Here is a 23,433-nt window from a genome sequence, read left to right on the forward strand (position 1 = left end):
GCCGCACGTCATGCGGCCCCATAGAAATGTATGGGTCCGCAATTCCGTTCTGCAAAAAAAAAGACAGCTACAAGAAGCTGGATTAACCCTAAGGGAAACCTAGCAGTTCTTTTTATTTAAAAGCTGAGAAAGGGGTTGAACATATGTGATGTCATGATATGGGCAGATCATCTGATAAGGGGGGGCGGCAATTTTTATCTTGCCTAGGGCGGCAAAAATCCTTGCACCGGCCCTGCGACCCGAACATCCCTATTATAATCGACCACTGAAGGCAATGGGGGCATATCACTGATAGGTGCACCTATATCGAGAACGGAGCCCCAAAAGTAGTGGAGGGCACACAGCACATGCGCATCTGCCATCCATTCATTTTCTATGTGGCCGCCGAAAATAACAGAGCACTGGCTCGGCTATTTTCGTCGGGCCCATAGAAATGAATGGGAGCGGTGGCCGGTCATGCGCGGTTTGCTCCCATTCACTTGTATGGGGAGAGTGCTTGGTGGTGGCTGGACCGGAGTCCTCTAGCCACCACCTTGCGGGGTTCCATTCCCTATATAGGTGGGTCACGCACCTATAAGACAATGGGGGCATATCCTAGCAGTATTCCCCCATTGTCTGTGATGAGACAGATTTGCAAAAATTAGCCTGGGATTTAAGGCGAAAAGTGGCTCTGTACTGAAGGGGTTAATGATCAATGTTTGCTCGCTGGGCGCCCTACCACTGTACTCGGCTGTCAGTCCCATAGACACTGAATGGAGCAGCAGTGCCTGACAGCTATCGCTCTATGCACATTCATACAGGAGAGGCAACACCACCTCTCATTTATACCCCTCCTCACCGCAGCTGTGGAAAAATGGGGGCTACTGAACAACAGGGGTCCCAGAATTAAGGCACCTAGCGATCAGACATTTATCACCTATTCTGTGGGATAAATCATTCAAAAGGAAAGTCTCCATTTATGAGAATAGCTACAAAGTCTCTGCTTCTGGGGGACCCCACTTTCATTGATTCCAGTGGAAAGTGTGTAGTACCACCTCCCTCCTGCATTGGCGCTGCAGGCTAACTGAGCACCTGCTAATGGATACCCTCACATTCTCACTGGAGATCCCAGCAGTGGACAACCTGTGGTCAGGCTATAGTCAGACGTGTTTCTAATATAAAGGGTTGCGCAAAGCAGGTGACCCGAAACCGAAAACAGATAGTCTGTGTATAGTAGAGACTATGCAATGGACATGACACAGCACAAACCAGGTTCCGGTAAAGGGGCTGCTGTTGACAGAGAACAGCACCACCTGGCGGCGCATTCGCCGCATTGCAGCTGCTCTGATGTCACCGCTGTGGTCCTGCCTCTAGAGTGGAGCAGCAGGCGAAGGGTTGGGTGCTGCTCATTGTACCCTGGTAATGGCTTGCACCTCCTGCTAGGATCTTCCCTGGTCGCTTCATTTCCCCGGTCACACACAAACCACTGCAGAAAGAAGCGAAGATGTCTGACGATTTCGGCTTCTTCTCCTCCTCCGAGAGCGGGGCTGCCGCAGAGACAGAAGAGGACCCAGCCGCCGCTTTCCTGGCCCAGCAGGAAAGCGAAATTGCTGGCATCGAGAATGACGAAGGATTCGGGGCAGTGCTGGTGGGCAGCCAGGCGTCCTCTATGGAGCAGTCCGATCTGGGTGAGTTGTATCCGGGGTATGGACAATCTGGGCCACAGAGCTTGCACTTTACACAGCTTGAAGGTCACACAATAGATTCTGCAGCAGGTGCAGGACTGTGTGCATCTGGCCATTTCCAGAGCTGGGATCCATGGCTGCCACTTCCCGGTTCATTATTCATGGAGACCTGCAGCTCAGATGGCATGGGTGATGGTTAACTGGGCGGGCAGCAGTGTACATGGCTGATGTCATGTAGGTACAGTCACTCTTTGTGTAGGTGTTCTGACTGGATCCATGGTGCCTGGGGATGAGCGAATTTCTGTTTCAAGTTCGGCGTACAAGGTTCGGCCTATCTAAGAATTCCATTATGGATTCCACTACCACGGACCATAACTTATTATCTGTGGTAGTGGAATCCATAACGGAATTCAAGATAACCCGAACCTTGTACGCCGAACTTGGGCTACTTTCACACTGGCGTTTTGGTTTCCGTTTGTGAGATCCGTTCAGGGATCTCACAAGCGGTCCAAAACGGATCAGTTTTGCCCTTTATGCATTCTGAATGGATAAGGATCCGCTCAGTTTGGCTCCGTTCAGCCTCCATTCCACCCTGGAGGCGGACACCAAAACGCTGCTTGCAGCGGTTTACTGTCCGTCTGATGAAACTGAGCCAAACGAGCCGTCCTGACACACAATGTAAGTCAATGGAGGACGGATCCGTTTTCACTGACACAATCTGGCACAATAGAAAACGGATCCGTCCTCCATTGACTTTCAATGGTGTTCAAGATGGATCCGTTTTAGCCATGTTAAAGATAATACAAACGGATCCGTTCTGAACGGATGCATGCGTTTGTGCAGATCGCACCAAGCGCGAGTGTGAAAGTAGCTTTAAACAAAAGTTCGTACCAGACTATTATTTAGTCAGCAGGTGTTCTGGTCCGGTCACCACTAGTGTTGAGCGAACTTGTGTTTTAAGTTCGGCGTCTAAAGTTCGGGTTATCGAAGAATCTAAATTCCGTTATGGATTCTAAATTCCATTATGGTCCGTGGTAGCGGAATCCATAGCGCGATTCTTCGATAACCCGAACTTTAGACGCTGAACTTAAAACACACATTCTCTCAACACCAGTCACCACCACTGCTGTGATTATGGGAGTTGGACCTTCACCAGATTGGGAATAGCTCACCATTCCTGGGAAGCATCTCCGATGTTCTTGCTGATAGGAAATTACCGTAAGGGTTCCTAAAGACAAAATTTGCTTTGGAGTTTTTTTATACTCCAAAGGCCTCATGCACACGACCGTTGTTTTATTCCGTGTCCGTTGTGCCGTTTTTCGTGATTTTCTGCAGACCCATTGACTTTCAATGGGTCCGTTGAAAACTCGGCTAATGCACCGTTTGTCATCCGTGATCCGTGGTTCCAGTCCGTCAAAAAAATATAACCTGTCCTATTATTTTCGCGGAAAACGGTTCGCAGACACATTCAAGTCAACTGGACCTCTAAAAAACACGGAGGCACACAAGATTGTCATCCGCGTCCGTTTTTTTCATATCATTTGCATGGCAAACCTGTCTTAGATTTTTTTTTTTACTTTCCTTCATGTCTGGTGATCCTGCAAAAATAAAGGAAGACACACGGAAACAAAAACTGAAACGGATCACGGAACAACGGAACCCCATTTTGCGGAACGAAACACAACAACGGTCGTGTGCATGAGGCCAGAAACACAGAAGAAACCGACTGTGTTTTATGCCTTTCTAGTAGTGTTTTTTTTTTTTTTTTTTTGCTTTTTTAAAAAGAAATGTGTGGACAGTGGGGGTTTAGACATTTTTCCCAAGAGAGAAGATGGAAAATGCTTAAAGGGGTATTCTAGTTGTTAGACGTTATCCCTTATCAACAGGATAGGGGATAACTATAAGTTCGGTGGGGGTCCTACCACTGGGACTCCCACCGATCACAAGAACAGGAGCACTATATCCCCTGCAGCCCCCTCTGAAATGAACGGAGTGGCCGGTCGCACATGTGCCTGGCCGCTCCATTCATTTCTATGGGAGTTCTGGAGATCTCTGGAATTCCCATAGAAATTAATGGAGCGGCCGCATGCATGCCTGACCATCCACTCCGTTCATTTCAGGGGGCTGCAGAGGGTCGGACCCATCAGTAGGACCCCCATCATAGATCTAATAGTTATCCCCTATTCTGTGAACAACCAGAATACCCCTTTAACTAAGTAGTACCATTGTTTAAAACAATGCCAGATAGGAAAAGCACCACCAGTTTGTAAAAATTAAAATGCAAGTTGCTGAAAGCATAGACTTTGAGCTAGAATCTGGAGATGGCCTTCTTTCAGCAGAAACCGCACCAGAAACGGGGCTTAAAATGCCACAAAAAAACCTATATGTAAATTCTCACATGGTGGTTTACCGCCATAATTTAGGCATGGCCTCCGCGTGGTGTCTGCCTCCTATTGTTTTAAATGGGAGGCAGAGCTGCAGATCGTGCAGCCATGGGTTCAAAGCCACGACTGGACCCTTCTTGGAGCATGTCCGGACTGACACCCCTAGAATCTGCAGCAGGTGTCCGCTCGCGGTCTAGCTCATTTCAACGGAACTTTAGCCACAAATAGGGTGGTGGCATTCAAAGTCAACAACCCTGGCAGAAACTGAGGTGGTTTCTGCCACGGAGTAAAAAATCCACCATGTGAACGTACCCTAAGGGTCCTTTGGCAGTGGTGTATTGTTACCAGTAAAAAAAAAAACTATGGTAGAATAAGAACAGGCGTTTTATTTTTTTATTTTTTTTCTCTTGGCCATCTGCAGTTTTACAGGCATTTTTTGCAAAAAGTGGGGTCGTTTACAAAGACAGTCTTTTTCCGCCAGCCTTTGTTTCCCCCCTGCGATGCTGGAGGATTTGCCTGATTTATGATGAAATTAGGCGCCCCTCTGGCAGTCCATGCTATGGGAGTGAAAACTACTCCAGCCCCGTCTATAACTTCATTGTGTAAATCCAGCCTGACATGTATTACCTTGTCATATAATATATTATAGTAAGACATGTAGCTTTAGATTTCTGATGAGCCTTCCTCCTCAGCCAAGAACACGGTCACCAACACAATGGGACCTTTATTGCCCAGGGGGATCCCAGCAGCTGGTATCAGAGTGGGTCCTTCAGAATGAAACGCTGGCCCGAGGACAGGCCTCGTATAGCCGCTTGTCACTAAAATGAATGGGTTTCCTTACAAAGACAACCCCTTTCCATATGCTGCTCCTGGTGGCCCACTTCTGTTACCAGGAACAGAGAGCCACTTACAAAGAGCTTCTCTCACTTCAGTTGACCCTGTTCATCCACATATTCCATAGTAGGCCATTCATGTGTGGATGGCATTTAATACCATATTTCTGCTGTGTATGGCCCGACACAGCTTCTTCTGGCAATACCAGCTGAGGCAACCCTTTTTGAAGGATACCAAACATTCATTCTTTCTACTTGGTAAATTTCATTCAACATCTTGGACAGCTTGGTGACAACCAGTATGGCTACCATTACAGCCCTCTCAACCTTCCTAGGCTCCATGGTAGGAATTTACATTTACCTACTTTCTCATTGCTGCATACTGTATCTAGTAGGGTTCACTAGGGAAAAAATAAGACGAAATTCTATATTCTTTCAGTACAAAACAAAAGTTGTCTTCTTGCTTTTGTATATTATAAAAATAGTTTTTTGTTGTAGCTCTCCTAGGTGTAGTATTGTGGAGGTTCTTCGCATAGAAATTGTCACCTGGATCGTATTACTGGCTCTATACGCCTGCTCTGGCACACCACTGGTCTGTAGAAAGGCTGGTGCTTGGACATAAAGCCAGCAGGACCTTCTGATTCATGTTTCCACTTGCCACCAAGACATTTCTTGGCCTCAATGAGTATTTCCATGTTATGAGGTATCTGCATTCAGCTGTGAAATGCAAACGTACTGCAAGTTCCTAGAGCAGAAATCCACATCATCTACTGCAAACAATACACCTTCTGGGAACACACCTCTAGAGAGAGACCTTGAAAGCCAAACACAGGCCTACGGAAGTCAGATAGGACAGTATCGATGGAATGGTAGGAGCCTAATGTTCTAAATGTTTAGTCCCTGTGCAGACACCGTTGCTATAAATGTAATGTTGTGAACAAGTACTTGTGATACAAACACAGTGGTGGAACATTTGCAGGACATTTTCTATACTACCGTATATTGGGTACTCACTCCACTGCATTCACACGAGCTGGTCCTGACAGATGGGTTCCTCAATCTTCCTGTTCAGCCGCACATAGTGTATATGCATCTGAACGGGAATACTCAGGAACACATCAGATTGGGACCCAAGTGGAGGAGCCCGCAGCCAGTCTTCCTGTTCAGCCGCACATAGTGTATATGCATCTGAACGGGAATACTCGGGAACACATCAGATTGGGACCCAAGTGGAGGAGCCCGCAGCCAGTCTTCCTGTTCAGCCGCACATAGTGTATATGCATCTGAATGGGAATACTCGGGAACACATCAGATTGGGACCCAAGTGGAGGAACCCGCAGCCAGTGTGAGCCCAGCAGAGGTGGCAGCATCAGTGACACAAAAGAGGGGTAAATACTCACAACACATCTGTCTTACACAAGGCAGAAGATGCCAGGATTTTATGAAAAATCCGCAGAACCCCTTCAATATATCTACTGTATCTTTTTATTAGGAGTCCATAAACATGAAAAAATAGCAGATCAGTAATATGTCACCCATCAAAATGTTTGGCCCCTATGTGTGGCTCATAGGGAGGCAGAGGTTTTTCTTCTTCATATAGAATCTGTGGGACCTGGCCCATCGTATGCTGGAGGCATCATATGTTGGCACACAGAGGGACACATTTACTAATTCTTTAGATGGCGTAAACTTAAAGGAGTTGTCCCATGAAAAATATTGGACATGTTTCACACCAGTACCTGAATCGGAATACTTTTGTAAATTTAGTATAACCACTGTTATTCACTGAAATCTATCGGTATAGCGCCACCTGCTGTTTGTTCTTTTTCTAATTTCTCTGTCCTGCTCGCTGAGATGGAAGCACATGCTCACTTCCATCCTGCAACTGCCACCACGTGCAGTAGACAGGACATGCCCCTTAAAAAGTGCATGCCCCCTGAGCTGCCAGCTTGAAATAAATCTAGCAGAGCAATTAATGGAGATATCTTGCTGGACTTGGCGCATATAATTTCTCTAAACCAGAATTTACACCAGAATCTAGGCGCGCTCTCACATTGGTAAATGTAAGTTACTATGTTTAGGGTGCCATATTATGGAACTGTAGGGAGTGGGCAAACAGATTTGCCAAGCCCATGAAGCCTGAAGTTTTGGTTCTAATATTGCTCATTTACAAGAGAGACTCTTGTTATATTTCCATAAGTTCTTAAAATTCCACTTGTTCCTTTGACCATAATCCAGCTTTCTATTGTTTTCCAGTAATAAGTAAGTAAGAGTTAATATAAGCAGGTTATGCTCCTTTGACTTATACTCTAGTATTTCAATGGAAACCTTCTTCTTCACATTCAGTCTGGAGTCTGTTTACACGGTACAGTCAGATCATGGTTTCTGTTGAGATTGTTGTAGAACGGCTTCAAAATGTACCTGCCACACATAAATATTACCCTTATAGCGATCACCTACTTGATCATATTAATATAATGTCTATTTACATAACATTGGACACCCCCTTTTATTTAAAGAGCATCTGTCAGCATGATCAACCCTATTAAACCTGGTTGGATTGATCATGCTGATAAAAACGATACTCTAATTATGACAGTACGTTGCCCCATGATGCTTATTTGATAAGCTTACTGGAGCACTGAGGGGCCGACAAGAGGCCTCGGAGCACCCAATTCTTCCACCCCTTGAGCTGTAGTCCCACCCCCTTCCCTTGGATTGACAGACTTCTGGTTAAGCTCAGTCTTCTTATGCCTGTGTCCCAGTCTCGGGCTTCCGCAGTGCATCTTCTGCTGCTCCCCAAGCTGTGCAGATTCCCACTGAGCAAGTGCTGAGACCTGTCATTTCACGCCTAGCAACACGACAGGTATTAGCGCTTGCTCAGTGGGAATCTGCCATTTATGTGTTTCCACAGCGTGTTTGGCTGAGGTCTGCAGCAGCATTCACCCTCTGCACTGGGAAGTGTGTAATCCATGGCAGAAATCCACATCCACAATGGACATTTTTCAGATTTAAAATCTACATGTTATGGGCGGACTTTCTTGTGAAAGTGTGTGAAAATCTCATCCACCTTGCTGCACTATAAATCCAGTAAATGAAATGAGAACTCGATAGACCAGTGAGTCCAGTGGAGTTGGTAGTGGGTGGTGGATAGTGGAGGATTCGTCATGGATCCTATAAACCCGGATGTCATGTAAGCCGTGTGAACAGTCTTATATATGTAGCATTCCCCATTTACAGGAGATACAGATTTCTTCACTAACTGCGGTTCTCATCCTGCGCACTGTCAGCTGGTAAAGGCTGCAGCAGAGAATGAACGCGTGGGTGATTAGGGAGGAGTCGCAGGAATGCCATATAACGTGTTTATGATCCTAGCTAAGGGAGGAGATGGTATACACACCTTGAGTAATAGATTACTGCCTGCCAGGGCACTGGCTACTCATTCATCAGTAGATTTCCTCTTTCCGCTTTGTGGCATTCTGTTGCCTCAATTTTCACAACAAATGTGTAATTCACAAAAAAAAGCCACAAAACCATCTTTGATCACCGTTCTTTATTAGAGCTGTTAGAGTATTGTAATTATTACAGTTTTAGAGAGTAACTAAACGCCTTTGTATCACATTTTAACATGAAGTCCCTAATGCCCTGAGTAATTAATTTAGTATTTTTATGGTACTGCACTTTTTCCTCCTTAAAGGGAATCTGTCACCTATTTTGAGCCTATAATACTGTTAACATAGCAATGTGCAGTGTCTTCTTTCTTTTATTCAACTTTTCATTCAGATGAAAAAGCAATTTTTATGATATGCAAATGAAGTCTCAAGGTGCCCAGAGGGGCGTTATTACTCTCCTCTGGTGCCCAGTAACGCCCCCCTGCAGTGCCCAGCCCGCCTTTCTTCCAAGCCCAGCATGCCTCCTAAGAAATAAATGTACTTGCACATCGGAGCCGAACGGCGCCGCCCCCTCCACTACATCATTTAATTTATTCACTGCACCGTCCTTGCTTCCTCCTCTCTTGGCCTCCAAAATCCCGCGCAGGCGCAGTATCGCTGAGTGCCTGCGCCTGTACGATACTCCTGCTCCAGAGGGCAACAGCTCCAGAGGGCATGCGATACGCTGCAATTAACCCCTCAGGTGCCACAGATCGCATGCCCTGTTATTGAGGCCGGGTGCCGGGTCTGTGATACCGCTGCAGACAATTGTATGAAGGAGTTAAAGAGGACCTTTGGTGGGTCCAAAGAATAGTTTTTTTTTCTCCCTAGCTCTGAGCTCTGCGCTGTGATTGGACAGCGCTGCTGTCAGGGAGAAGGAGAGACACTGGCGTCTCCTCCTCCTTGCTCTGAATGTTGAAAAAACCGGGGCCCACAGCGGACGAACGGAGCGGCGCCCAGGAATAACAGTAAGTGCACTTAGATCCCTGGGCGCCGCTCTATGCAGCCTGCTACTAAGTTCATATTCTTTGGACCCATGAAAGGTCCTCTTTAATTACATTCATTGGTGGCGCAGTGCTCCCCCCCCCCCCCCCCCCCCCATTATCACTGGCCACAAGTCGTCGCCCCCCCCCCCCCTTCATTGTTATATGGTGGCCACAGGGTCCCATCCCCTTCATTGGTGGCAGTGGCAGATTACACTGCTGGGTCTCAGATTGTTACCATGGCAGCCAGGACGCTACTGAAGTCCTGGCTGCCATGTTCAGCTCCCTGCTGCTGTGTGCACAGAGCACAGAGCAGCAGGGAGAGTGTGAGATCCTATTCACCCTAATAGAGCTCTATCAGGGTGAATAGCACAAGGGCTGAAAAGATCCAGGTTCTAGTCCCTAAGGGAAGAAATGGTTATTAAATAAAAAGTAAATAAAACACACCAAAATACTAAAAGTTTAAATGGCCCCCTTCCCAGTTTTACATATAAAATTTACAAACAATATAGAATAAACATATTACATATCGCCATGTCCCAAAAAATGTGAGCTATAAAAATATTTAAAAATATTCCCGCTCGGTGAAGGCCGTAACAGGAAAAAAAAAACTCTAAACCACGCAATTCGCCATTTTTAGTCACCTTGTCCCCCAGAAGATGTCCCTGGATGTGAGAGGTATGTGGTGCTGTTTTTTCCTATATGTAGTGCTGGCTCATTACTGTGACCTGCGTCTCATCTTCTCAAAGTCCTTTTTTTAAAAATTATATACATTTTAAATTTGGCGACTAAAAAATGTAATTTGGCTCCTAAATTTTTTAGTTTAGGAGCCAATGGCTCCTGGTAATTTTTTTTTGTCTGGAGCACTGGAATGTAATAAATCTGGAGTGATAGTGAAAATGGGTCAGGAGAGTCCACATTGATAAAAGATATGGGAAAAATGTACATGAGGTAAGCAACTACATGAGCAAAGCTTTGAAGTGCACCTCTCAGGTCCCTTATTTTGGTCTATTTGAGGGCAGCATTATGTAGTGACAGACATTGATTTTAGCGGCCTGTCACTTATGCAGCCACTTATGGGCCACGTCAGGCATGGCATCGTTGCAGCACCAGAAACAAAGACCCCCTCGGAGCACCATAGGGTTATACACTAGGAAGTGCTCCTGTGCTTTTCCTTTTTTTTCCCTTCTCAATATTGAAATTGCAACACCAAGAAGGACAAGCCGTAAGGTTATGCAAATTGAGGAAGTAGGAGAAGATCTACAGATTATCACATTTTCAAGCACCTAGCTCCAATCTTTGAAAGAAAAGTATTGTAGCCATATGAAACCTTAGAAATTGGATGATTGTGTAATGCCTCCTGTTCATCAATGTGCCAGTTATCGTCAGCTGTTGCAAACTGACAGAATCGTTGAACTGAGAGACCATGGTTTATTATTACTCTGGCAGATCGCTAGACGCCTAGGATGAGATATCAGCACTGTTAAAGGGGTTGTCCGGGTTCAGAGCTGAACCCGGACATACCCTTATTTTCACCCAGGCAGCCCCCCCTGAGGCTAGCATCGGAGCATGTCATGCTCCGATGCGCTCCCTTGCCCTGCGCTAGATCGCGCAGGGCAAGGTCTCTTTTGTTTTCAATAACACACTGCCGGGCTGAAACTTCCGCCCGGCAGTGTGTTCGGTGACGTCACCGGCTCTGATGGGCGGGCTTTAGCGCTGCAAACTGCAGAATCAAGGTAATAAATATTAAGGTTTGTTTTGTTGTTAACCCTTGATGTGTTCCAGGAAAAAATGTATTAAAATGGAAAATCTGCAAAAAAAGTGACATTTTAAAATGTCACCTCTATTTTGCTTTCATTCCTGTGGAATACCTAACAACATTTCTAAAACCAGTTTTGAATAGTTTGAGGGGAGTCATTTCTAAAATGGGGTCATGTATGGGTTGGTTCTATTATGTAAGCCCCACAAAGACTTTAGAACTGAACTGGTCCTTAAAAAGTGGGTTTTTGAAATTTTCTTAAAAATTTTAAGAATTGCATCTAAAATTCTAAGCCTTCTAACGTCCTAAAAAAAAAGACATTTACAAAATGATGCCAACATAAAGGAGACCTATAGGGAATGTTAAGTAATAAATATTTTGAGGTATCACTGTCTGACATTTAAAAAATTGGGTATTTTTCCAATTTTTTTGTAAATTTTGGATTTTTTTTCATAAATAAAGGTGAAATATATTGACTCAAACTTATGACTGTCATGAAGTACAATGTGTCACGAGAAAACAGTCTCAGAATGGCTTGGATAAGTAAAAGAGTAAAAGTTATTACTACATAAAGTGACACATCAGATTTGCAAAATTAGGCCTGGTCAGGAAGGGGGCAAATGGCCCGGTCTGGAAGTGGTTAAATTGGAAACTAGTATCTACTAACTAGACCTACCGAACTTCACCTGGTTTTATAGGCCTCCATTTACACAGGACAAACTTTGCCACATTTTGTTTAGCGGGCACCCCAACAGCTACAGTATATTTTATTTCCCAGCAAATACAATGCTTTGCTTTGGGGTTGTGGTGTCAGAAAAGATAAAAACATGCTTGTATAATTTTAAATTGAATCCGTTTTATTGCTTTAATCTCCATTTCCCAGCAATCCTTTGTACGGTGATACTTGCTGTAGTGTTAGGAATTCTATTCTCACAAAACTATAGAAGCTGTGTCCTGGTTTCCCCTTGAATCCTCACAATGCTGACAACCGCTATTCTATAATAGTATTGTCAGAGAAAACGTGGCCATTCATGAGGGCATTCAGATAGTCAGCTGCTTGGTTCATGAGTATCTACACTAATATGGTAAGGGATCTGAGGGGTGAGCCTTGCATGTGTAGCCCTGGGAAGCTTGTGGTTAGTTGTTTTGTGACTGATTACGTATAGAGAGACCCTGTAAGTGTATAGGCTTTATTAGGGAAATGGTATGTCTAGTCATTTACTCAAGAGATGTGTATATTTTAAATTGCATCGGTTTATTCTTATAGCCTAGCTACCTGGGGACATGAGAGCTGTAATATACAATAGGGCTGCAGATAACGATTATTTGAATATCTGTCATATATTTGTCATCGGGGGGGGGGGGGGATCGTCATCGGGGGGGGGATCTGTGGATGGCACTGTCATCGGGGGGGGGGAAGGATCTGTGGATGGCACTGTCATCGGGGGGGGGGGGGGATCTGTGGATGGCACTGTCATCGGGGAGGATCTGTGCACTGTTGTTGGGAAGGGGGATCTGTGGATGACACTATATAGCATCTTATGCTATATGTGTCATCCACAGATCCCACTCCCCATAACAGTGCACAGATCCCCTTCCCCATAGCAGTGCCATACACAGATCCCCCTCCCCATAACACCCACGGCCCGCTGCTCACAGCAGACTATTCTGGCAGTAACTTTTACTCAGCACATCTGTATTACCTTACAATGAAGCTCAGGTAACAGGCAGAGCGGGCGGCGGGGTAACGTCACTCACTCACGTGACGCACCTGCTCCGCCCACTTTATGAATGAAGGAGGCGGAGCAGGCGCGTCACGTGAGTAAGTGACTTTACGTCACCGTCCGCTCTGCCTGTTACTGGAGCTTCATTGTAAGGTAAAATAAAGATGCGCTGATTTAAAGTAAACCGCCCGCATAGCAACGAATAGGCGATTATTCAATAACTGGATTCGTCAACAACGAATCCAGTTATCGAATATTATCGATTAAATTCGATTAATCGTTGCAGCCCTAATATATAATAATGGATAACTCCATGTAGGCCTGTCTTTCCCTTATACCAAAGCTGGCCATACACTGTAGGTATGCTATACGGAGTAGGGCTGCCGTAAACGATTATTTCAGTAATCGAGTATTCTAACGAATATTTCTACGATTAATTATTCAGTGTCTGCATGGCATAAATAGCTGAGGGCTTGCTGGGCTTTGTAGTGCACATAAGGCCACATGTTGCTTCTTTAACATTAGTTTATTGTATGATGCAAACACAAAGCATAACCTACCTCAGGCAGTAACCGTGACAACCCCATGACCTCAGCTAGGGCTCACACAGCACACAGGGTGATGCACTGCAGGTAGTCACCAGCCCCAGTAATGTACAGCAAGCCACACTAACCAGAAACCACTACACTTCCTGGCTGCGCTAAGTCCCGCCCCCAATCTGTTTATAGCCAATCAGCATTTGTCTTACCACTAACCAATCAACGGGCCTGTTATGGCTGCTCTCACATGAGGTGTTTATGAGAGAAGCATTGGGATTGGCCGGGAGCAGCTGCCTGAGGGATTGTCCTACTGGTATGGAGAGTGCCGGTCCTGCAATCGCTTCACTCCTGCTCGGTGGCCACGTGACACAAACGAATCCTCGATGCAAAAAATTTGCATTGTGGATTTTTTTGGTGTCGAATTACTCTATTTAATAGAGTACTCGTTGGAGCCCTAATACGGAGTAGTGCCTTTTTCAACCAGTAGGATTCCCCTTTTTCTAATTCAGATAGCTTTTGGAAAATAAGAGCAGGAACCTTGCCATGGGTTCTACTCTTTCCTTGCAGTAGTTTTAAAGGGGTTGGCAACTTTCTGGCTACTCCTGACCGATGTGTTTGTACGATGACTATATGCCACTTACTGATAGTCTCTGTTGATATTCTGCACCATTTTCTATATTACTTAAGGTATTCTAACTTGATGGCCAAGCCTTTTGTGCTGTTTACTTAGAATTCCTCTCCATAAAATGGCTGCTGATGGAGGTTCATGTCACCAGGCAATCCCCTCCAAACTGGCCATAGACCCTACAGGGAAATTTCCCAGTGGGCCATTCAGGCTCTCCTCGCTGACGGCGGACAGGTACATAATGATCTGAGTCGTTCAACAGGAATTCATGCTAGGATAATCAGGTACTTGTGCACTTGGCCGCAGTTGCCCTCCTGAACTCAATTGTATCGCTGTTCTCGTGAGGCAGATGGCAGTATTTTGTGCTGCACTATGGTATTTGGTTCTGCTGGTGCGGTATTTTGTGCTGCACTACAGTATTGCAGGCCCCGCTTACTTCTGTTGCCCTGCCTTCTGTCAATCTGGACCCGCCTACAATATGGGGCCGCTTTCGGTATTTTTTCCAGGGACACTTTAAGTTCCCAGCCCACCCATGACAGAGGGTTCAGTATAAATAGGTGTTGGCCCAACTAGAATTTTGCCGACCGCTATCTAATATGTATGGCCAGCCCTAAACCACTGTCATGAATAAAATACTTATTGAATCATTTCATTTTCAAAATCACTGCTGATCTAAGATCAGACTACACCACTGTGATCTTCTCACATGTCTATGAAATATTAGATAATTTGGATTGTAGGTGCCTATTCAGTTTAGAGAATTGATGGCCAAAAGATGGTTGGCAATTACCCCTGATCCTTACATTACTTCTCCACAATGTCAAATGAGCATATTATACTTACGGAGGTCAGAATCTGGAATTGTGCGGGGATTGCAGCTTCTAATTTTCTAGATTCTGTATTAATAGAGGTATGGTTTATAGGGGTATACCCTTATGGGATATCCATAAGATATGAAAGTAAGCTGAGTGCTTGGCTTCTTTCAGAACTTCCATAGCAGTAACTGACGAGAGCGCACATGCATACCCACCTCTACATTCACAGTGGCCACAAGATGGCGACATGTTCTTGAATAGATGTGGGCCTCATAAATGTCAAGAGGGGAATACCCCTTTCAGCCTTCCTTAGAAGCCCATATAAGATTACTACTAGACAACAGTGTGGTATGTCTATTTTGGGGGATTTTGTATTTTATTTTTTTGGAGTCTGATGTGTGGATATTTTCATGGCCACATTTATGGTTTGTATGGGTATACTCCAGATTTAGCAAAAAAAAATAATATAAATGAAACCCAGAGCACAAATATGTGCACCCCAAGTGTAAGAAATTAGGTAACACTCAGTATTATCAGTGCTTTTTTTGTGTCCTTTTATTATACTATATTATTCTGATCATGACTGTGTTTGTTATGCTTTGCAGTGGGATTTGATGACCTAGTGACCACTCCGGTTAATGGGGACATAGGCCAGGTAAGAATAACTTTCATAATGGTGCTTTTATCTGTTTTGACTAAAGGCCTATTTGTATGGCCAATTATTTTCCCAGTTTCATGGTTTCATGTAAAAGGACCCTTTAAGCTGTTAACAATGGGGGGAGTATCATTCTTGTAGGCCAGTTTTATGGCATACAAAAGTAATAAATTATTTTATACCACCCTTCACACTTTTATAAAAAGTTAAAGAGGACCTTTCACCAATCCTGACAGTGTTTTAATAGCTTCATGCATTCCCCATGAAATAATAATTCTGGAGCACTTATTTTTAAGGCTCTATGTTGTTCCATTCCTTTATTATTTCTACTAGTAGTTATGAATGAATTCCTAGCAGTCTGCAGTAAGGGTACAGAGGGGAGGTAACCAGTTGGGGGTGTGTACCTGCACAGTCTGACAGTGGCAGCACTGATTGGATAGAGTCAGACTGTGCAGGTGCACCCCCCCCCCCCCCCCCAACTGGTTACCACCCCTCTGTACCCTTACTGCAGACTGCTAGCAATTCATTCAAAATTTCAAGTAGAAATAATAAAGAAATGGCATACTGTAGTCATAAGAATAGATGCTCCAGAATTGTTATTACATGGGGAACGCATGAAGCTTTTAAAACAGGTATGTCAGGAGTGGTGAAAGGTCCTCTTCTTAAATGCCATTCTTATGCCCCCCAATGTCTTTTGACTTTGAGGCAGGAGAGAGGGATATGTACTCTCTGTTCTCTCCTGCTCTAAGGCTAAAGGCTTATTCATGCGCCTGTGTCAGTTTTGTGAATGTAAATACTTGTACTGTGCTGCATCTGTTTGTATCCTCAGAGCCAAGTTCCAGACATGTGTCTGTGTTCTTTGCATCTCCAGACCTCCCAAGTGTCCCTCTTTCAGGGACAGTCCCTACTTTTGACCCAAGTCCCTCTTTGCTCTTTAAATGTCCCTCTTTTTGATCTGAGGTAAAGAGTTGCAGATAATTTTTGCGCTATTGTGTAAAGGAAAACTGTTTGAAGTATATAAATACGCAGGAAAAATGGATCTTTCACACAATAAACCAAACCTGCCCCTATTTGAGCGTCCAAAAAGTTGGGAGGTATGCATTTCCAAAAAATTTTATAATTTTTTTTATTTTTTCTTTACATTTTAAACATTTTTCTATGCAACAGATCATTTAAAAATGGACGGTACACGGATGGCAAATTATATTTTATTGCCCATACATTAGATAGAAATAAAAAGTCTACACTTGTTAGGTATCCGCACAACTGTAATAATATGAAGAATTAATTTGGCAATTTAGTCAATGTGAAATGTGAAAAAAAAAAAAAAGGGCTACTGAAATATAGAGCAGCAAAAGTGAAAAAATCTAGCTGCCTTCAAGTGGCTCATATCTTTGCTGCCGTTGATGTATGCTACAGAGAGGAAAAAAAGGAAACTTTTTACTGTGCTTTTAATCTAGATAAAATGTCCATTGGGTTTCCTGGTTAGCTGTATTTCACGCTGCCCTTTTGGCTGGTCGCTGTCATAGCAGTGCATTGTTGATGGTTGAATGATGTCATAATGCTTCCCTGTAATACGTGTGTGTGTGTGTGTAATATGTGGGACTGTTCTCTACTGTTACATCAATATTTCTGCCCCAGCTATGAAAAAGGCTCAAGAGCTTGTAATTTTTGCAAGACAATGGTTTTTCACTGTAAAGGTACAGTGTATGAATATGGAAGATTTTTCTGTTTCAGGTGTTCCCACTTTCTTCCCACTCTGGGACAGCCACTATCATCCATTTAATCCAACTAACTTCTTACAGGAGTCCAATGGATTCAGTGATGGATATGCAGCTATAGCGCAGGCTGATAGACTAACCCAGGAACCTGAAAGCCTTCGTAAATGGAGAGAGGAACAGAAGGTGCGCCTGGAGGAATTGGGTATGTTGTGAACTGATCTCTGAGTTAGGTCTGTAGTTTACAGCAAATTAGGAAATTGATAATGTTTCATAAAACAAAGCTTGAGCTTCATTATTAAGGCAATTCCCGGGGCGACAGATATTGAGGACCTATCCTCAGGATAGCCCATCAATATCAGATCCAACACACAGCACCCACACATCGAGATGCTAGAAACTATGCAGTGTATGGAGCTTAAGGCAGACCGCACCAAACACTGTGCAGTGGTCGTAGCCGGGTTATTGAGCTGATCTTCTGTGTGCTGGCATCGGAAACTACATTCACGCCATACATTGTTCGTTTCTGGCACAACAACAACCTAAAAAAGCTGACTGGTGGGGGTGCTTTGTGTCGGACCCCCAGCGATCTGATATTGATGATCTATCATGAAGATCTGTGAGCCCGTCTTCAGCAGTGAGGAGAGAGAACACTCTATGTGAGTGCTCCTTTCTCGTTCTAGCGACTCTTGGGGGTCTCTGCACTCTGACACCCAGCGATCAAAACCTCTAACATGCCTCTGAGATCTCCAAAGTTTTTTTTCAAGGTACAGGTACACTTTAGCACTATTCAAGCCAGATATATGTATCTTTGACACACTTTTCACTTGTTTTGAGAATGTTTCTTTTCTTTTCAGATGCAGCTGCCAAGGTGACCGAACAGGAATGGAGAGAGAAGGCCAAGAAGGACCTAGAAGAGTGGTACCAACGGCAGAGTGAGCAAATAGAAAAGAATAAGGTTACAAACAGGTCAGTGACATACCTTACCAGCTATACACTATTACTGTATAACGCAGGCATCCTCAAACTGCGGCCCTCCAGATGTTGCAAAACTACAACTCTCAGCATGCCCAGACTGCCTACAGCTATCACTCTACAGCAGGGCATGGTGGGAGTTGTAGTTTTACAACAGCTGGAGAGTCACAGGTTGGCCATCCCTGCCGTAGTGCTTCCGTGCCTCTGTTCTGAACCACACCTCCGGATTGCGGACTCATTCAAGTGATGCGGTGCACATGGCTGGTGCCCACATATTGCGGGCCGCAATACAGGCAAAGGCCTTGTGCATGAGGCCTTAGAATTCAGATTTGTCTTTTCCTTATATTGGTATTTGCATTCAAAGCAAGTATTTGTGATACTCCACAGCATATACCAGTTTATAGCACAGTATAAAATGTAAGTGCATGCTCTGCAGCTTTAATAGGGAGGAGTAACAGATGTCTCTGAGTAAGTCTATTTGCATTCTCCTTCTGTACAATACTTTCTGCATCTTTTTCTTTGGAAAAACATAGTGATTGGTGAAATAGTGTTTTCTGGGATCCTCGCCAAGATGATGCATGAGGATTTATTTCATTTCAAATGCTGGCTTTACTAGCATGCAGGAAGAGCCAACCAGCATCCACAAGCTGCTTGAAGTAGGGCAGCAGTGAGGGTCCTGAGAAAGGGGCCATCACCAATCATCATGTATTTGTATTATTTTTTTTCAACTTATGACCACTTGCCGGTTTAGCCCTTCTTATATATTAACTTTCTTCTCTTCTTCTCTTTCTATCTCTTTTTATGCTACTAACCCAGGATTGCGGACAAAGCATTTTACCAGCAGCCTAATGCTGATGTCATTGGTTACGTGTATGTTGAGCTTGTCTTATTCTCTGTCTCTTTGTACAAATCCTCATTGGAGAATATAATCTTATGAAATAGTAGCACAATAAAATGAATTTGTATAATATAGAATTACACTATGCCACTGTATACTTACTGTACACATAACGTATAAGCAGTGCCGTATTGGGATGAAGCAATTTATGAGCCTCAAATATCATCATTTGTGAAACGGGATATAAAAAAAAAAAACCTGAAGTGTTAAGCAAGTAACACATCCAAAGGAGAGGGAGCAGTCTCTAGTCTGGCTCATAGAGTGGGTCCTGTTATGTCCGTCATCAGCTCTAATCTATTAGGGAACCCAGCAGCAAGTATTTAATTCCTCACAGCAAAATGATATCAATGGGTTGTTAGTAGATGCTCCCTGCTTTACTTTAAAGGGGTTGTCCAGGTTTAGAGCTGAACCTGGACATAAGGTCCCCTTCACTCATTCACCATGTCTGAGTGGAGCATTAGCACATTTCTTGCTTCAATGCTCCCCCTTGCCTTGCTGTTTGTTTACTACCAGTGACATACCAGGCTTCTCATAGGTATGCTAGGTGGAGACGCCAAGCAATGAGCCTATGCCCTAGGCTGTTTTAAAGGCTAGGGCGGTGCTACGGACCACCCATTAGTGCCGGTGACGTCACCGGGATCACTGCTAGGCGGAAGCCTCCGCCTAGCATACTGAGAGAAAGCCGGGTATGTCACCGGAAGTAAACAAACAGCCCTTGTCCTGCGCTATGCAGCATAGGCCAAGGGGGAGCATTGGAGCTAGAAATGAGCTGATGCTCCACTCAGATATGGTAAATGAGTGAACGGGAGCTTATGTCCAGGTTCAGCTCTGAACCCGGACAACCCCTTTAAAGGAACGTGTCATCAGAAAATAAGAACTGGTTATGTCAAACATATTTTAAATAATTTTTGGGTGATATTATTAAAGGGGTTGTGCAGGCAGTCTATATTGATGACCTATACTCTGGATAGGTTATCAATATCTGATCGTCAGGAGTCTGGCAGTGGCACCCTGTTTGAAGAGGAGGCAGTGCTCCATGCGAATGCTGCTTCCTCTTCATTACACTACCCGTCGTCTCGGTAGTGCAGTGTAATTACAAGTACTCTCATTATCATTACAGGCAGTATTATAATGACAAGTAACACCTCTATATAGATAACACAGGATCCACCATTCACAATAGGTGATATCACATCTTATCTACTCCCTCCTGACCTCTGCACATTCCTAGAAAAATCTCATAAAAGTCCTGATCATTGTGTCTATGGCTAATGATGGCTGCTGTAAAGCATATCTCTAATTGCTGTAAAGCATATCTCTAATTGCTGTTAAGAAAAGCTCAGGGAAGATGGCTGCCCCCATAATCCTGTTCAGGAAGTAGAATAGCAAGTCGACAATCAGAAAATAAAAACATTTTCTTTTGATCGATGGAGTTTCTGAATTGGGCTACCCTGTAGTAAATCAGAATTCCTTAAGACTATGTTTACATGACAGATTACATTTTGATGTGTATTTTCCATGGTATAAATACAAGACCCTTGGATTTTTGCTGTGAATGTGCCCCAGATTTGCAATATGCACTGCTACAGACACACATGAGATTTAGCCCCACTGAAGGGCAATCCTTGTGTTTTCCACCCTAACAAAGTAGCGTGCCTTTTTTTTTTTTATTATTATCAAAATCTACAGCTCCCGTTCCTGTCTTGGCTGCATGGGGGGGTGTCCAAACCAAATAATTCCCAGCAGCCTTGCTATTTTTTATAGCATATTTTTTTCCACACTGCCAGAAATCTACGCAGAATACTCCTATGCATATGAATGGGGTTGGAAAAATCCCATTTAAATGCATGGCATACCGTTTCCAGCATGAAATACACAGTGACATCCATATGAAGATGCCACCAGGGTGTTCTAAAATTGTTTTTTTAGAGCAGATAACTCCTTTTAAAGTGAGCTATGTTCACACTGATTCCCCGCTGCAGGATATTACAGAGATGTGATCCCAGGGTAGAACAAACCCGTAATATGTCATCCAATAGAGTATTCCACCTACAAAATCAGGCACACAGAGGTTAAGATACAGCCAATAGATGACCCGTCTGTCATAGACACATACAGGGAGTGCAGAATTATTAGGCAAGTTGTATTTTTGAGGATTAATTTTATTATTGAACAACAACCATGTTCTCAATGAACCCAAAAAACTCATTAATATCAAAGCTGAATATTTTTGGAAGTAGTTTTTAGTTTGTTTTTAGTTTTAGCTATTTTAGGGGGATATCTGTGTGTGCAGGTGACTATTACTGTGCATAATTATTAGGCAACTTAACAAAAAACAAATATATACCCATTTCAATTATTTATTTTTACCAGTGAAACCAATATAACATCTCAACATTCACAAATATACATTTCTGACATTCAAAAACAAAACAAAAACAAATCAGTGACCAATATAGCCACCTTTCTTTGCAAGGACACTCAAAAGCCTGCCATCCATGGATTCTGTCAGTGTTTTGATCTGTTCACCATCAACATTGCATGCAGCAGCAACCACAGCCTCCCAGACACTGTTCAGAGAGGTGTACTGTTTTCCCTCCTTGTAAATCTCACATTTGATGATGGACCACAGGTTCTCAATGGGGTTCAGATCAGGTGAACAAGGAGGCCATGTCATTAGAGTTTCTTCTTTCATACCCTTTCTTGCCAGCCACGCTGTGGAGTACTTGGACGCGTGTGATGGAGCATTGTCCTGCATGAAAATCATGTTTTTCTTGAAGGATGCAGACTTCTTCCTGTACCACTGCTTGAAGAAGGTGTCTTCCAGAAACTGGCAGTAGGACTGGGAGTTGAGCTTGACTCCATCCTCAACCCGAAAAGGCCCCACAAGCTCATCTTTGATGATACCAGCCCAAACCAGTAGTCCACCTCCACCTTGCTGGCGTCTGAGTCGGACTGGAGCTCTCTGCCCTTTACCAATCCAGCCACGGGCCCATCCATCTGGCCCATCAAGACTCACTCTCATTTCATCAGTCCATAAAACCTTAGAAAAATCAGTCTTGAGATATTTCTTGGCCCAGTCTTGACGTTTCAGCTTGTGTGTCTTGTTCAGTGGTGGTCGTCTTTCAGCCTTTCTTACCTTGGCCATGTCTCTGAGTATTGCACACCTTGTGCTTTTGGGCACTCCAGTGATGTTGCAGCTCTGAAATATGGCCAAACTGGTGGCAAGTGGCATCTTGGCAGCTGCACGCTTGACTTTTCTCAGTTCATGGGCAGTTATTTTGCGCCTTGTTTTTTCCACACGCTTCTTGCGACCCTGTTGACTATTTTGAATGAAACGCTTGATTGTTCGATGATCACGCTTCAGAAGCTTTGCAATTTTAAGAGTGCTGCATCCCTCTGCAAGATATCTCACTATTTTTGACTTTTCTGAGCCTGTCAAGTCCTTCTTTTGACCCATTTTGCCAAAGGAAAGGAAGTTGCCTAATAATTATGCACACCTAATATAGGGTGTTGATGTCATTAGACCACACCCCTTCTCATTACAGAGATGCACATCACCTAATATGCTTAATTGGTAGTAGGCTTTCGAGCCTATACAGCTTGGAGTAAGACAACATGCATAAAGAGGATGATGTGGTCAAAATACTCATTTGCCTAATAATTCTGCACTCCCTGTAAATGTATGGTAAGCTACATTGTACCTAAAGGACATAGCTAACATATTTGCTGTTTTCTTCCTAAAGGGCGTCGGATGAAGCACTGGTGTCAGAAACCAAGGATGAAGAAACCGGGACCGAATGGGAACGTGTTGCCCGCCTTTGTGATTTCAACCCCAAGAGCAGCAAGCAGTCTAAAGATGTGTCTCGTCTGAGATCTGTACTTATCTCCTTGAAACAGACGCCGCTATCTCGCTAGTTTTCTCATCCAACCTCCCCCTTCTCACCTCCCTGCTTCACACCAAAGAAACCATCCTTGCAGGTCTGAGGCCCATTCACTTATGCCCTTAATGTTAACAAGATCCTGTCCCTGATACTGTCCCCTGCAGAACTGTCAATGCAATCTACATGCCAGATCTGATGTCATTCACTTACTCTATTAGGTTCATATTTAGGATATTGAGGCAGTGATAATGGGAGCATGCGGTGTCTGTGAGCTTTTTGCTTGGGGAGATTTGTGTTCTTTTCTGTCTGTGCGCCGGGCTTTTAACAATGCTTGTCTACATATTTTAAAATAAGGTTTTCTGGAAGTGAAAAGCCTATCTGCAAGGAGATTGCACATTAAACTCTTAAAAAGATGGGGTTACAATGTACTGTAATTCCCCATGATTTGGGGTTAAATCAATCTATGCACATACTGTATGAGGCACAATGCAGAAGACGCAAACTGATGCGAAAGACACAACCCATCAATAAACCTATTTCATCATA

The 23,433-nt window shown here is 43.9% G+C and overlaps 1 protein-coding gene across 1 annotated transcript; it reads left to right on the plus strand.

The window, feature by feature from the left end:
* The first annotated feature begins 1,322 nt into the window (after positions 1–1,322).
* CLTB (clathrin light chain B) lies at positions 1,323–23,433 on the plus strand. Its single transcript, XM_040406811.1, has 5 exons — positions 1,323–1,667; positions 15,363–15,412; positions 17,218–17,335; positions 17,988–18,099; positions 22,750–23,433. Exons 1-5 carry the CDS (start codon positions 1,484–1,486, stop codon positions 22,919–22,921), a joined length of 636 nt encoding a protein of 211 aa, XP_040262745.1. The 5' UTR covers positions 1,323–1,483; the 3' UTR covers positions 22,922–23,433.

This window comes from Bufo bufo, chromosome 1 (assembly GCF_905171765.1).
Source record: "Bufo bufo chromosome 1, aBufBuf1.1, whole genome shotgun sequence".
Classification (NCBI taxonomy): domain Eukaryota; kingdom Metazoa; phylum Chordata; class Amphibia; order Anura; family Bufonidae; genus Bufo; species Bufo bufo.